This window comes from Sorex fumeus, unplaced genomic scaffold, assembly GCF_029834395.1.
Source record: "Sorex fumeus unplaced genomic scaffold, SorFum_2.1 ptg000003l, whole genome shotgun sequence".
NCBI lineage: Eukaryota > Metazoa > Chordata > Mammalia > Eulipotyphla > Soricidae > Sorex > Sorex fumeus.
The window spans coordinates 18,563,075-18,579,273 of NW_026606060.1; the positions used below are offsets into that span (position 1 = coordinate 18,563,075).

Consider the following 16,199-nt stretch of genomic DNA (forward strand, 5'->3'; position numbering starts at 1 on the left):
GTAGGGCGTTTGCCTTGCACACGGTTAACCCGGGTTCGATTCCCAGCATCCCATATGGTCCCCCGAGCACCGCCAGGAGTAATTCCTGAGTGCATGAGCCAGGAGTAACTCTGAGCATCGCCGGGTGTGACCCCCAAAAAGCAAACCCCCCCCCAAAAAAGAAAACCAGTCTCTCTAATCCTCTCCTCAGGGGGCGTGAAGCCCGGACGGGGCGGTTGGGGAAGAGCTGCATGGCGACGGGGTGTGGTTCCGGGAAATCGTAATTTTCGGAAAATTTCTACCTTTCCTCTGCTACAAAGTTTACAAATGTTTAAGATGATAGGTATTGGGGCTGGAACAATAGCACAGCGGTGCACAGCGGTTAGGACATGGGTTCGATTCCCAGCATCCCATATGGTCCCCCGAGCACTGCCAGGAGTAATTCCTGAGTGCATGAGCGAGGAGTAAGCCCTGTGCATCGCCGGGTGTGACCCAAAAAGAAAAAAAAAAAAGATAGGTACTGGCTCACTAGGCAGAGAAAGGAATGCGCCTTGTTTTGTGTTTACAGGTGTCACTCTGTCTTATAGCCGGACAGGATAGTATGGCCCCCCCAAGCAGGTCAGTTGGGCAAGGATAGGCCTAATGACACGGTGCTGTGTGAGAGGGAATGGGGAGCCTCTCGTTATTTTGGGGGCACCTTACGGTACAGAGATCCAACCGGGTTCTACACTCACACACCTTAACTGCTATACCATCTTCCTGCCCAGGTGTAACATTTTTGTGTAAGGGGAAAGAATATTTTACACACACACACACACACATTTAAAATACAATGGTTCAGAGGGCTGGAGCACTTGCATTGCTGATAGGATTAGATGAAGGGTACCGCATGGCCCCCTGAGCACCTTCCTTAACACCCCAGCAACAAGCTAAGAGTAGCTCCTGAGGTCTGGAGAGGTAGTATGACAGGTAAGGCACTTGCCTTGCACTGACCCACGTTGGATTCCTGGCATGCATATAGCTCTCCAAGCATCAGCAGGAGTGATTCCTGAGTAGAGAGCCATGACTAAATTCTTAAACACCGTGGGGTGACCAAAAGAGCCCCTAAGTATCAACAGGTGTTGACCTGAACAAAGCATAGGTTTTTGAAGGCTAATTGGGCGTGCCAGAAATGGTACAGGAGTTCAGGATCTTGACTTGTATGTGGCAGATAGCTCCATCTATGGTCTCCAGAGTCAAACCATGCATGATTGCTGAGCACAGAACTAGGAGTAAGTCCTGAGCAATGCTGACCGAAAAACACCCCCCCAAAAAAAAATAAAAGAAACTTAATATCTGGGGGCTGGAGCGATAGTGCAGCGGGTAGGGTGTTTGCCTTGCACACAACCGACCCAAATTCAATTACCAGCATCCTATATGGTTCCCCAAGCACCACCAGGAGTAATTCCTGAGTACAGAGCCAGGAGTAAGTAGCTGCTGTTCATTGCCAGGTATGACCCAAAAAGTCAAAAAAAAAAAAAAAGCTTAATATCTTAGTTCTTTAGGGAATTCTGAATAAGAACAATGAGATAACCCACTGGAGCAAAAAAAAAAAAGTTTTATTAAAAATGTTTGAAAAAAAATGAGGGCTGAGCAGTTGAATAGTGTTTAATGCCTTTGCCTTGCATACAGTGGAAACTGGTTCAATCCCTGACATCCCATATGGTCTCCTGAGTTCCGCCAGGACTACTGAGTTCAGAGCCAGGAGTAACTCCTCAGTATCACTGGTGTGGCCCGAAAACTGGAAAATAAAAATAAATGTTTGAGGGCCTGCAGGTAGTACTTGGGGTTAAGGTGCTCGCCTTCTATGCAGCCAAACCCACTTTAAAGCCAGCACTGCATATGATCCCCTGAGCAACTCTGGGCATGGCCCCCAAACAAAAGAAAAAATTGAAATCCAAAACCCTGAGAACAAAGGCTCCTAAAGATATGGAACATCAGGAACTCTCCTTCATTGCTGGTGAAATGCAAAATGGTACCGCCACATTGGAATACAGTCTGGGTCCCAGAATATATCTCAAAGGGCTGAACTAAGTTTATTCCCTACTGTCAGATGGCACCAAGATCATGTGGGATTTATCTCTGAGACTGCAAATCCCCTGCCTCCTCTTGCAAGGTTAAGTGTACCTATGGTGCCCCAGCCCCCCGTCCAAAAGAACAAAAAGGAGAACAGTTTGGCAGTTTCTTACAAAACTAAACCTGTGCTCCAGCACTTCTGCCCCTCAATAGTCACTGAGATGATTGGGAAACTTATGTCCTCACAAAAGTCTGCACATGAATGCAAAATAGCATTTTCATAATGTTACCAGAGTCAAATGTCTGAGGGTCAGGGAGTAGGGGTTGTGGTTTTTGCCTTGCATGCTACTACTGTTTCGATTGCTGGCACCACATATGGTCCCCTGAGCACTGCCAGGGGCATTCCTCACCACAGAGCCAGGAATAGCCCCTGAACAAGCACTGCCAGGTGTGGCCTAAACAAAACAAAACCAAAAAACTGTCCTGGTTGCTAAATTCTCCAAAGCCCAGAAGAGACAAATTTTGGTGTGAGAAATATAGGTTGGTGGCCGGTGCAGTTGTTCAGCTTGTAGGGCACTTGTCTTGCACATGGAGGCCGAGGTTCTATCTCCAGCACCCATATGGTCCCCAAGCACCATCAGGAGTGCTCTCTGAGCTCAGAGTGAGGAGTAAGTCCTGAGAATCGCTGGGTGTGGCCCCAAAACCAAACCAAAATAAAGAGAGAAAAACAGGTTTTATTCAAGTGCTAGCAATCTGAGATGATAGACTTGTCCCCACCCCCAAACACATTTTTCTTTAACCTGTTTGTGGACAAAAGCCTGTGAGCTCAGTCCCTGGCATAACCCCACATCGTGGAGTGCAGCAATCCCTGGCAGCACTACCATTGTGATCCTGGGTTCCACAACACCCCAGAACCAAGTGTGTGTGAGCAATGCAGCCAAGTGGGAAAGTACCAGACATTGCTACCACAACAAAGCATAAGGGGGGCGCGGGGAGGGATTTGTTTTTAATTAAAAAATAACAACCCTCTTACTCAGGCTGGGGCTTTCTGGCTACAGAGGGCTAGTGGAAGAAGTAGGCAAAAATAGAAAAGTCTAGTGGTCTGGTGGGGGAGAAGGGATCTAGTCATGTAGTCATCCTGCCACCATCAGTCATTCAATGAAGTCACTGAGGCCTGATCACGCACACTTTGTAAAACTTAAGATAATACCATTGTGCAATGTCAGTGGCCTATGTGACGGCCATCAGGGACCTGATATCTGTTCGTTTGTTCTTTAACTGATAGTTTAACGCTAAATGCACAGTTTATACAAACATTTCCTAGTGTTGGGTGGGGGGCAGAAGCAAGGAGAAGGAAAGATCTGAAAACTCTGCAGAGGCTGAGTAGAGTTCAAAGGACTGGAGTGCACACTTTGCCTACAGGAGCCTCACATTCAATCCCAGCACTGCATGGTTGTATTGGGGGGCCTCCTTCTCCGACCAGGAGCAGCCCTGAAGTATTGCCACATGTCACAAACACACACACACACACACACAAACACACACACACACATTCTGTGGAGGGCCATAGTGATAGTACAGTGGGTAAGGCGCTTGGTTTGCACACTGCCAGTTCCGTTAGATCTCCAGCATTGCACATGGTCCTCTGAGCCCTGCTAGCAGTGACCCCTGATCACAGAGCCAGAAGTAAATCCTTAGCACAGCAGAGTATCTGCCCTCCCCCGCCCCTCCCTACACACACACACACACACACACACACACACACATACAAAAACAGACATGGTGGAACTTTATTTCACATGTGTTATGTATTACAAGGCTGGAGAGATAGGACAGTTGGTGGGGTGCTTTCCTTGGATGAGGCTGACCTGGGTTCTATCCCTGGCACCCAATATGGTCTCCCCAGCCTGCCAGGAATGATTCCCAAGTGCAGAGCTTGGAGTAAGCCCTAAGAACTGCTGGGTGTGGCCCAAAAATAAGAAAACAAACTATAAATATTTGTGACTAAGGAAAAAATATATGAAAAGATGCTTACTGTATAATTCAAACTGATGTTCTGGAAAAGACATAGGGACAATTAAAAGTTGTGTGCTGGTGTGACAGTACAATAGGTAGAATGCTTGCTTTGCATATGGCTGACCCAGGCTCAATCCCTGGCATCACATGTAGTTCCCAGAGCCCACCCCTCTGGGTTTGAGAAAAATAAATTGGATGGCTGCCAAGGGTAGAGGAGAGTTTTTGAGAAGGGAAACTGCTCTGGACAATAGTGTAATAGTGCATACATAAAGGTTTGTCCAAACTCGCCAATGTACAATACAGATTGAACCCTAATATTGAACTATGGACTTTGTTAAATACAGTGTTAACCCACCCATTATAACAAATGCACCACACTAATGCAAGATATTAATTATATAAAAGACAAGAGTATAAAAAATGAGAATTCTGTATTAATCCAAAAGATTAATATTAGTATTAGATTAATATTAATTTTAGATTAATATTAATTTTAAAATAAAGGCTAATCCAACTCTGCTTACATAAGTGTTCTCTCTGAGAACAACTACAAGCCAAGTACCACACTTAGATGTGTTATAAACACGTTTCCCGTTTCCTGAATTTCCTCACACAAAATAATAAAGAGAGCTATCTGAACTCCAGAGTGTAGATTTAATACCGAAACTTCACCTAAAGTTTTCTCTCATTTTGTTGGAGGAGATTGTACCTGGTAATGCTCAGCACTCCTGGCTCTGCACTTAGGGATCAGTCCTGGTGGTGCTTGGAGGACCATATGGGTTGCTGGGGATTGGACCCAGGTCTGCTGCATGCAAGGCAAGTGCCCTATCCACTGTACTGTTGTTCCAGCCTTCTTTCTTCCTTTTTTGAATAGGGGCCACACCCAACCATACAGGGTGACTTGGGGTGTTCAGCCTGGCTTTGGCCAGTGGTGCTTGGCGGTGACCATGGCCATACCCAGTTGGGACCTTTGAGAGACCATCTGAGCTCTCTCCTGGATCACATTAAAGGCATTTTTTTCTTTTTTGCTTTTGGGCCACATCCCACACTAAAAGCATTCGTGGGGGCCAGGACTGAGGGTAGCGTGTTTGCCTTGCATGAAGCCAACTCTGGTTCGATCCCTGGCTTCCCATAAGTCCCCCAAGTCCACCAGGAGTAATCCCAGAACCAGAATAAGCCCTGGGTACCACTGGGCATACCCCCTTGCCTCCCAAAAAGAAAAAGCATTCTTGGGGCCAGGATAAGTCTCAATAGTAGAGCATATGTAAGATGCTAAATTCAATTCTTAGCACCATAAAAAGACAGTTAGGCAGAGTTGATGCAAAAGTGTAGAATTCATGCTTTGAACACAGTGGATTCAATCTCTGGCATGGTATCCTCTCTCAGACACCACAGGGAACAACCCCAAGCCAGGTGTGGTCCAGGTGTGGTCCAGAAAGCTAACTAAGGATGCCAGGAGGATAGTACAGTGGATAAGGCACTCACCTGAATGCATCCAATGCCCCAAGATCTGCCAGTAATGGTCCCTGAGCACCTCTGGGTGTGGCCTGAAAACAAACAAAAAACAATTCCCTGGGGTTAAATGGCTAGTACAGCGTATAAGGTGTTCGTCTTGCACATAGCTGATCTGGGTTTGATCCCCTGATACCCTGTATGGTCCCCAAGCAATGCCAGACGTGATTCCTGAGCACAGAGCCAGGAGTAAGTTCTGAGCACTATCATATCTGGCCCCAATACCAACATTCCCCTCTGTCCCTTCCCCCCCCCAAAAAACCCACAAAGAATACCATGGTAAAGATAGGGATTCTTGGAGACAGATGTTTTGGGCTGGTGAAATCACTGGACTAAGAGTGTTCCTAGTATCTAGGCTTTTGCCCACTCCTAGGTCATCCAAACAAGCAAGCTGGGCAAAGGAAGGAAGTTATAAATCTGTTTAGAGGATGGAACTTGGGCTGGAGAGATAGTACAAGAGGTTAGGTATTTACCTTGCATGTGGCTGATCCTGATACCACATATAGTGCCTTGAGCACTGTAATGGGTCACTCCTCAGCACAAAGCCAGAAATAGCCCCTGAGCTCTGATGGATATTGCCCAGCCCCTGCAAAACAAAATAAAACAAAACAAAAAGAAAAGTAGAGAATGTATCTCTTAATTCACTGCCAAGTTCCAATCCAATGAATTCTTTGTGGGGTGAGAAATTGGGGGTATTTCTTCTAACACAAAAAAATTATGTTTGGTCTGGTTTATGTACCAAACTCTGGACAAGTTACAGAGGAGGGAACAAAGGGTTAACTTGTGACCTCTGTGCTACAGAAGTTTGGAGAAAAAAAATATAAAGGAGTCCAGGATATGACTGGAAGGGCTGAAGCACATGCTTGGCATGTGGGGCCCTGGGCTCTATCTCTAGTAGAACCATACCACTGCATGATTCTCTAGCTCTGCCAGGAGTGAACACTCAGCACTGAGCAGGAAGTAGGTCTCAAACATGAACCAGGTGTGGTCCCCAAACCAGAGGAAGAAGAAGAAGAAAAAGAGAAAAGGTGGGTGGAGAACTACATTACAATGTAGAAAGAAAAACAATAATAGAATATAAAAAGTTTTAGGTAGTAAATGGGGTTCAAAGTGTTATTGGAGGGGTCTGAGAGATTGGGTAAATCCAGGGGGTAAGTCACTTGCTTTACATGCAGTCAACTGTAGGGGTCACCCCTGAGCACAGAACCCGGAATGGTCTCTGAGCACTGCAGACTGGCCCAAACTCCCCTCCCTTTTCCACACAAAGAACCTGGGTTTGATCCCTAGCAAAGGATCCTTACCTTTGATCCCTAGCAAACACCTTACCCATTATACCGATTTTCTGGTCCTGCACGGATTTTGAAGATGAACTTGAGTTCAGTCCCAGGGGCTGAAAAGTTAGCACAGGGGTAAGGTGCTTTGCCTTATATCCCACTGACCCTGGGTCTAATCCCCAGGCACCACTAGAGTCACTCCTCAGCACAGAGCCAGGAATAAGCCCTGGCTGCTGCCAGGTATGGCCCCCCAAATTCTCTCAAAACAATAGCAAATATTGGGGGGCAGAGATGTAGCATAAATGGTAGAGCACATGCCTTATATGGATGAGGTCCTGGGTTCCACATCTAGCACTGCATGGTTCCCCTGAGCAATGCCTATTTAACCCTAGTGTGACCCCTATTAACATACAAAGGCTATAAGCCAGAGCAATGGTGCACTGGCTAGGGTGCTTACCTTGCACACAGCCAACCCAGGTTTGATCCCTAACATCCCGTATGGTCCATCAAGCCTGCCAGGAGTGATTCTTGAGTGCAGAGTCAGGAGTAACCCTGATCACTACTGGGTGTGGCTCAAAAATAAACAAAAGAAAACAAAACAACAACAACCATAAAAGCCCAGGGCTGGGGAGAGCTCAATAGACTAGGCACTGCTTTGCATGCAGGAGGCCCATGTTTAAAACCCGGCATTACATGTGCTCGGGAGTACCGACTGGGAGCACAGAGCACAAAATTGGGGGTATCTCCTGAGTTCTTGCCTCTCCCAACCTAAAAAAAAAAAAGAAAAAAGGAAAAAAGCTGGAGAGATACTTGTATTGTATGTGGCCAACCAGGGTTTGATCTCAGCAGCACCCCGTATGGGCCCCCTGAGTCCTGCCAGGAGTAATCCCCGAATGTAGACAAGGAGTCAGCCCTGAGCACAGTTGGGTTTGGCCCAAACTTCTTCCTCAGATAAAACCCAAATCATACAAATATGTAAGTATAGACTACATATAGGCATATGTAAGGTAAGGTAAAGGCCCTCCCGTTGATCGTCGATTTGCTCGAGCGGGCCCAGTAACGTCTCCATTGGAGACTTTGTTGTTACTGTGTTTGGCATATCAAATACTCTCGGTAGCTTGCCGGGCTCTCCGAGAGGGGCGGAGGAATCGAACTCGGGTCGGCCATGTTGGCCGCTTGTAAGGCAAACGCCCTACCCGCTGTGCTATCGCTCCAGCCCATATGTAGCATAAGAAAAATAATTTAAGCCACGTTTATAATAAAAAATTTATATTTGTTTGGTTGGTTTGGGCCACAGCTGGCTATGCTCAGGTGGATCACTCCAGGGGGCCTCAAGGGATCGTATGTGGTACCAGGGATCAAATCTGGGTTGGGTTTGCTCAAGGCAAGTACCTTACTCACTGTTCTGTCTCTCCAACCCTGTGGCTTAGAAATTTTTACTAAACAAACTAAAAGAATAGAAGAAGTAGTGAAATTAAATGTATCCATAGAAACAAAAACTGATAGTTCAATAACCAGTGTCTTTCAGTGACTACTCCTGCCTCAGCATTTGGGGTTTTTCCCAACAGTGCTCAGGACATGTGAGGCTGGGCTTCCTGTATACAAAGCCTGTATTCTAGAACTATCTCTTTAGCCTTTTTATAATTTTGGAGAAGTCTCACCCAGCAGTGCTTAGGACCAGGACTTACTCCTGGCTCTACACTCAGGGATCACTCCTGGTGGGACTCGGAGGATCATAAGGAATGCCAAGGATGGAAGCCAGGTTGGCCATGTACAAGGCAAACATTCTACCCACTATACTATGGCTCTGGCCCCACCCCTTTATAATTTTTATTACAATTTTATTTAATTATTTATTTTTTTATTTTGCTTTTTGGGTCACACCGAGCGATGCTCAGGGATTACTCCTGGCGGTGCTCAGGGGACCATATGCGATGCTTGGAATCGAACCTGAGTCATCTGTGTGCAAGGCAAACTCCCTACTGGCTGGGCTATTGCTCTAGCCCCTTTTATAATTTTTAACTCAATAAATTTAAAACAGTACTGTGACTGGAGCATTAGCACAGCGGGTATGGCATTTGCCTTGCACGCGATCGGCCCAGGTTCAATTTCTTGCCCCCCTCGGAGAGCCTGGCAAGCTACCAAAGAGTATCTTGCCCACATAGAAAATTCTGGCAAGCTACCCGTGACGTATTCGATATGCCAAACACAGTAACAACAAGTCTCACGATGGAGACATCACTGGGCCCGCTTGAACAAATCAATGAACAACGGGAGGACAGTGCTACAGTGCTACTCTGTGTGTCATCAACATATAGAACTATTGATGAGATATTTACATTTGAAAGAAAGATTCCCCCATGATGCTGGTGGCCTAGAAATGGGCCTGACAGCTCAGTTCTGGGGCAAATGATGTCCTGCTCAGGTCCTGAGGTGCTAGGGACCACCAGGGCCATACCCTGAAGTGCTGGGGTGGGATGGGAGATACCATGTGGTGATGGAAATAGAACTTGGGGACTCTGGCATGCAAGACACATCCTCCTTGTGCTATCTCCCTGAGATATCACATCACGATCTCAATTCAGACCATCCATATACTGAGAGCTCTACAGTTACATGTCATCAGTATTGGAAGGCTGTATTGGACAGTACAAGGGCCAGCCAAGAATTCTGAGCTTCGGTTTGGCCATATCATGCGCCTTCTAAAGATCGTGTGGAAAGGGCCTGCATTCCATACCATCACATTCTCTATGAGACTCAAAATTCAGGTCTGAAAAATAGAATAATATTACCTAACCAGGCAGAAGATTTCATTGTCAAGTAGAATAAAGCATCTCAAAATGCTACAAAGGGTACATTGCTACCAATGCTGTTTTGAAAGTGTTTGTCAGAGAAGTTGACATTTTCTCCTTAGAACTGTGACTTTGGGGATGGGACAGGAATGTTTTTCCCTCCTGCATGTCCCTGTTAATTGTTCTGCTGTCTTGATAAACACCATCCGGGAAGAGTGAATTTTCTCTGGCCTGGAGCCAGGTTCATGGAAAAATCCTTTGCCTAGGGCCCCCTCTCCGGTCACAGGGCAATCGTTTGGCTGAGTTTGGACAGAGTTCAGCACCCCTGAAGTGGCCCCTGACCGGCACTGCATCTTTGCTGGACTGCGTAAGGAAAGGAACAGGTGGTGGGCTTGCCTTTTCTACGCGGCACTGTGGGTAGCACCCCGTCCAGCCCCTGTGTTTGGCCATGTCCTCCCTACTGCTATCCGAGGTCACCCAGAGAGGGTTCGAGGCTCTCCAAGGCCCGCATAGCTGAGCATTCTCAGAGTTTATGGCTTGCTTTCTTTTCTTGTTTTGGTGTTTGGATGCTCAGGGCTGACTCCCATCTCTGCATTCAGGGCTCACCCCTGGTGCTGGGGAATCGAACCCAAACCAGCCGCAAGTCAAGCAAGTGCCCTCGCTGCTGTCGGGACCATCTCTCCCACCTGGGTCATGCTTACTAATTCCCTGGAGACCCAGGGAACCAGCACACTGCCAGGCATCAGAGACGGTTCGCTTTGTTTCCCGGTGAACCAAAGGTTCACCAAGGAGGTTCCGAGGGGGTCCTCGTCCCGGGGAACTAAGGGGGCGGTGGGCAGCCAGGAGGGAGAGCAGAGAGACGGGGCCGCGCGGGCTCTGCGAGGAATCCAGGCTCCTGCCCCTGGTCCCGACGCCTCCGGGGCCCGGGCCGCGGGGCGGCGGCGGAGGGCGGGGGCGGGAGGCGCCTACCTGGGAGAACCTGGGAGGTGCGGCGGGCGGCGGCGAGGTGGGCGGGGACCGGCCGAAAGTTGCAGCGAGCAGGAAGTGAGCTGGGGCCGCCCGGGGAAACACACTGGGCCAGTTCTGCGGCTGACATGTCCGGGACGCTCGGAGACATGGTGAGCTCCTGGGACCCGGGTCGGGGCTGACCCCAGAGGAGCAGGGGTGGGGGCCGGGGAGGGGGGCTGGACGCGAGAGGGGCTGGCACTGTCCAGAGCGCCGGGCCCGCGCCGCCCGGGGCCTCTGGACCTGGACAGCTCGGCTGCAGCTAGTTGGGAGCCGCCCCGGAGGCTTTTCCCGCGTCCCTTCTTCGCCCTCCGGCCCCTGACCGCCGTGCGGACCCGGGGGCAGCGCTTCGGACGGGTGGGGGGGGGGGGGGTCGCGGGATGCCTGTCCCCGAGTTCCCGACGGCTGTCCCCGGCCTCCTCTGGCCGGCTGGGGACTGTTGTGACACTGGCCGCCCACAGCGCTGGTGCCACTCCCGGGCCGGCGATTGGCACCTCCTACATTACCCCCGAACTGTCCAGAGGACCGGACTCCCGGCGCCCTGAACCCGAGACTCTGCCCAGGGACCCTCAAGTTGGTTTTCGGTGGTAATCTCCTTGGGGCCAGTGTCTGGAGGCCCCAGTGGGTCAGGAGGGAGGAGCTTAAGACTGTTTTTCCCTCCCAGTTCAAAACCCTTATCTGGAGGCCTGGGGCCGAGGCACCGGCTAGGGAGGACTTACCCTTGGTTTCCCAGCCGCCAGCAGCCAGTCCAGGCAGCTGTTTTTATTTCATGTCTGCCTCAGCAGGCTGTGGCCTGGCCCCCACGCACGTGGGGGAAAAGCAGAAGTTGGTGGCCCAACTTGCAGTGGTGGCCTTCTCTGCTGGGGCCTAGGGAGGGCTGCGGAGCCGTGGCTGTCTCCCAGGGGGAATGACACTCAGCCCGGCATCCCCACACCCCGGCAAGGGCCAGCACTGAGGGGCTCTGCTGGCCAGCATAGACATTTCAATGAGACCCGGTGGAATAGGGAAAGGAGGGGCTGGCCTTGAGATAAATATTGGTGGGGTTCTGAAGTGACAGCTCAGATGTTTCTGTAGACCCCACCAATGAGGAAAAGGGATGGACTTGTCAGGGGCCCTGAGAACCCCAAAAGAAGTCTCATCTAGTCTGTCTATTATCACCTTCTAGCGCTGACCAATTTTTCTCTCTCTCCCTCTGTGTGTGTGTGTGTGTGTGTGTGTGTTTGTGCGCGTGTATGTGTGTATCTGTCTGCCTGTCCTTCTCTCTCTCTCCGCCACACCATCCAATGCTTAGGGTCACTCCTGCCTCTCCACTCAGGAATTACCCCTGGCGGTGCTTGTGGGACTATGTGGATGTGGGGTATCGAACCTGGGCTGGAGGACTACAAGGCAAGCGCCTTTCCCATCATACTATCTCTCCAGCCCCACCTTTATTTATTTTTACTGTTTGGGTTTTGAGGTCATATCTGGTGGTGCTCAGGATCTACTCCTGGCTTGGTGCTTGGGAGTTGCTCCTAGCAGTGCTCAGAGAACCATGAAGCCTTGGGCCTGGAACCCAGGCCTCCAGCTCTATGGAGCTCTCTCCCTAGCTCCACGATACATTTTTTTATGACATGAGTAATACACAGAAACATTCTCTTTGTAAACAGTTCAGACATTATACAAAGCTAAAGTTCACCTGGGGCCTCCCGTCCACAAGCTCTGAGGCAGCAGCGTCTCTGGGTGCCTCAACTGCTTGGCGTAATGACCCCTGTGTTGTTGCTCAGGAGGAGGCCGGAGGGGGCGGAGGAAATGACCGTGTGCGGAACCTGCAGAGTGAGGTGGAGGGAGTCAAGAACATCATGGCCCAGAATGTGGAGCGCATCCTGGCCCGAGGAGAGAACCTGGACCATCTCCGCAACAAGACAGAGGACCTGGAGGCCACAGTGAGCCAGGGGGACCTTCGGGGGCATGTGAACGCCAGAGGGAATTGTTACGAGGGGCTTGAGGGACAAAATGAACAGTAGCAACAAAGCATTTCTATCCCGGTTCCCCTGTTTTGGGAATTAAGATGACGTGAATGAGTCCCTGTATATGGTTCTGCCGAGGCATTCTTGGGCTTCTCGCCCACGAAACTGATTTTGGCTCTGAAGGTTGCACTTAGCAGTCACCTGACCTCCTCTGGGCAAACATGTTGGGTCTGGGGAAATCCTCCTAGGACCTTGAGCCGTCTCCAGAAGTTATTCAGAAGTGGGTGGAAAACCTCTCAAGTCTTGCTGCCTTGGCTTTAAAGAGAAGCTGCGGAGAGCAGTGCAATTCTCTGTTGGCTAGAGGCAGGAGTAATAATATCTCCCACACACCTAGCTGAAACCTCCTCCTCTCTCCAGCCAGCTGTTCAGAAAGGGAGTTGAGTCTAAAATTCCACAAAGGCTGGAAGCTAAGTCTCCTGGACCAGCAGGGAGGTGACCTGCTGTGGCTTTCCCAGCCCTGTTGTCTTGGGTATAATCCCCTTTGTCTCTCTGCTATTCCATCTCTCCTTCCACAGCATGAGCCTGGGAGTATGGCCCTAGGAAATAATTTTTGCAACTGAATTAGCAGAATTTTTCACTCCTTTTCTGCTCTGACACCCCTTCCTTCAGAAGCCCCCAGGAGGGGCTGGAGCTACCACAGCAGGTAGGGCATTTGCCTTGCACACGACCGACCCAGGTTCGATTCCCAGCATCCCATATGGTCCCCCGAGCTCCGCCAGGAGAGTAATTCCTGAGTGCACGAACCAGGAGTAATCCCTGTGCATTGCCAAGTGTGACCCAAAAAGCAAAAAAAAAAAAAAAAAAAAAAAAAACCCAGGAAGCAGGGATCTAGGACCAGGGAGATGTGCTAACGGTGGATTTTACTGCTAGGGTCACACCCAGGGGTATGCTTATGTAGGAGGTCCACCAGTGTGCAGCTCCTAGGAGCCCACAGATTCTATTTGGGGGGAGTGGTGGTGGTCCACACCTGGTGATGCGAAGGGGTTACTCCTGGCTCTGGACTCAAGAATTAGTCTTGGCGGTGCTTGGGGGACCATCTATGGGATGCTGGGATAGACCCAGATCGACTCTATGCAAGATGAACACCCTACTCGCAGTACTATCACTCTGGCCCCCAGATCCCACAGATTCTAAGATTGCCCTTGGCCCATGAGATTGTTGTGGACATCAGGACAGGAGGACAAGGACTAGAGCGATAATACAGTGAGTAAGGCACACAGCAGATCTGGGTTCAATCCGTAGCACCCAAGATAGTCCCCTGAGCCTGCCAGGCATAATCCCAGAGCCAGGAGTAAGCCCTGAGCACTGTGGGGTGCGACCCCAAAACAAACCCCCCCAAAAAAGATAGGGGACACCAAAACATGGGACACTAAGTGTCCTTAATGTACCACTGAACTATTTTGTTTTGTTTCGTTTTTGAGTTTTCAGTGTCTGGGTCACACCCAGTGTTGCTCAGGGGTCATGTCTGGCTCTGCACTCGGGAATTACTCCTAGTGGTTTTCAGGGGACCCTATGAAGTGCTGGGGATTGAACTGAGGTTGGGTGTGTGCAAGGCAAAGGTCCTACCCACTGTACTATCTCTTGATAACCAGCCACCGAACTCAGTCTGAGGCCTGGGCTTCTGTTTCACCCTGGGCCCTGGGAGAGGGCCCTGGATCACTCTGCCTTGTCTCCCACAGTCTGAGCACTTCAAGACCACATCACAGAAGGTGGCTCGGAAGTTCTGGTGGAAGAACGTGAAGATGATCGTCCTTATCTGCGTGATTGTCTTTATCATCGTCCTCTTCATCGTGCTCTTTGCCACTGGTGCCATCCCGACATAGAGAACCTCTCTCACCTCGTTGGGGTGGCTTTCCTTGGGGGTGTCATGAGGGGCCCTCTCTCCTGTCCTTCTCCACAGGGAATGCTGCTCAGTCCTCCTTCCCCTCACTCTGTGGCTCCTCGGCCCCCGAGGGCACTCTGCTCCCCCAGAAGGAGAGAGCTGGACTGTGGCTATTTCATGGGTCCTCAGAATTGGATGGAGAAAGTAACTGGGACCAGCGTGTTGCAGATAAACTGTTAGTGGCTGGTGGGAAATAAAGACCTTTCACTGTCCCTTTGTGTGTCAGGTACTCTCTCTTTCCTTTCCCCGCTTCACACTTCTTTCAATAAAGATTTCTCGTTGTCAGCAAAAATGTATTTTCTGGGACTGGAGCAATAGTACAGCGGATAGGGTGTTTTCCTTGCATATGGCCAACTCAGGTTGGAGTCCCAGCATCCCATATGGTTCCCCAAGCATTGCCAGGAGTAATTCCTGAATGCAAAGCCAGGAGTTACCCCTGTGCATCGCCGGGTGTGACCCAAAAAGCAAAAAAAAAAAAAAAAAAAAGCTGGAGTGATAGCACAGCGGGTAGGGCGTTTGCCTTGCATGCGGCCGACCTGGGTTCGATTCCCAGCATCCCATATGGTCCCCTGAGTACCGCCAGGAGTAATTCCTGAGTGCAGAGCCAGGAGTAACCCCTGTGCATCGCCAGGTATGACCCACAAAGCAAAAAAAAAAAAAAAAGTATTTTTCTGGGCAGGAGAGATAGCATACTAGGTAAGTCACCTGCTTTGCACATGGCCGGTTTAGGGTCAATCCCCCTGACACCACCTACGGTCCCCAACCCTGTCAGGAACAATCCTGGAGCCAGAGCCAAGAGTAAGCCCTGCGAGACAAAAACAAAATAAGTTTTCTGAGGGCCGGAGAGATAGTTCAGGGGTTAAGTCTTATGCCTTGTGTGCCCCTTCTGGGTTCCTGGCACTACATAGTTCCCCTGAGCAATGCCAAGTGCAGCCCTGGAGGGTCCTGCGTACTGCTGGAGTGGCCCAAGTAATCCCCAGCACTTTGAGGCCCGAGCGGTACTGTGTCCTTCACTGCTCTCCTTGAACCACAGCCCAGTGAGCCAGGAATCACCAAACAGGTCCCCTCGGGTATCCTCAACACCACTTGGAAGTTTCCCCCATATTCCAAAGAGTATTTTCTCCCCAGGAACCCCCTCTGGCTAAGGCTCTTACGTTTGATACCCAAGTTAGTGGAGGAGTGGAGAGAATAGAGGAAAAGAATGGAACTTTTCTGTTGATCTGTATCCCTCCTGGTTCCATTCATTGTCACAGATCTCAAGAACAACAATTTCCCCAGGGTCTCGGCATGTGGGAAATCCAGAATTTTTCTATCTGGGGAGGGAAGTGGACACTGGGGAAGGGATCAGTGTTGAAACATTATATGCCTGAAACCCAATCACAAAAAACTCTGTAACTTCATGATGACTAAGTCAAATTTACAAACAAACAACAAAACACCTTTCCAGTACTTTGAACAGAAGTGTTCGCCTTGAGGCTGGATGTGGCAGGTTTCTCTTTGGGGGGGAGGGGCGGTGAAGGGACCACACCCAGCAGTGCTCAGGGTTCACTCTTGACTTTGTGCTCTGCAGAGCATTTGTTGTGCTGGGGATTGAACTGGAGTCTGCTTTATGCAAGGCAAGCACCTGTCTGATCTCTCTGGGGGCTCCTTTTCTTTCTGCTAGAAGTTACCTGAAACT

At 49.8% G+C, this 16,199-nt stretch overlaps 1 protein-coding gene across 1 annotated transcript; it reads left to right on the forward strand.

Moving 5' to 3' along the window:
- Positions 1-10,621: 10,621 nt before the first annotated feature.
- Positions 10,622-14,740, forward strand: VAMP8 (vesicle associated membrane protein 8). Its single transcript, XM_056117892.1, has 3 exons — positions 10,622-10,746; positions 12,397-12,555; positions 14,319-14,740. Exons 1-3 carry the CDS (start codon positions 10,723-10,725, stop codon positions 14,460-14,462), a joined length of 327 nt encoding a protein of 108 aa, XP_055973867.1. The 5' UTR covers positions 10,622-10,722; the 3' UTR covers positions 14,463-14,740.
- The last annotated feature ends 1,459 nt before the right edge of the window (positions 14,741-16,199 follow it).

Coding starts and splice junctions, on each gene's coding strand:
- VAMP8 (XM_056117892.1), top strand. CDS start 10,723: ATGTCCGGGACGCTCGGAGACATG. Junction 10,747..12,396: donor CCGGGACGCTCGGAGACATG/GTGAGCTCCTGG, acceptor GTTGTTGCTCAG/GAGGAGGCCGGAGGGGGCGG. Junction 12,556..14,318: donor CAGAGGACCTGGAGGCCACA/GTGAGCCAGGGG, acceptor TGTCTCCCACAG/TCTGAGCACTTCAAGACCAC.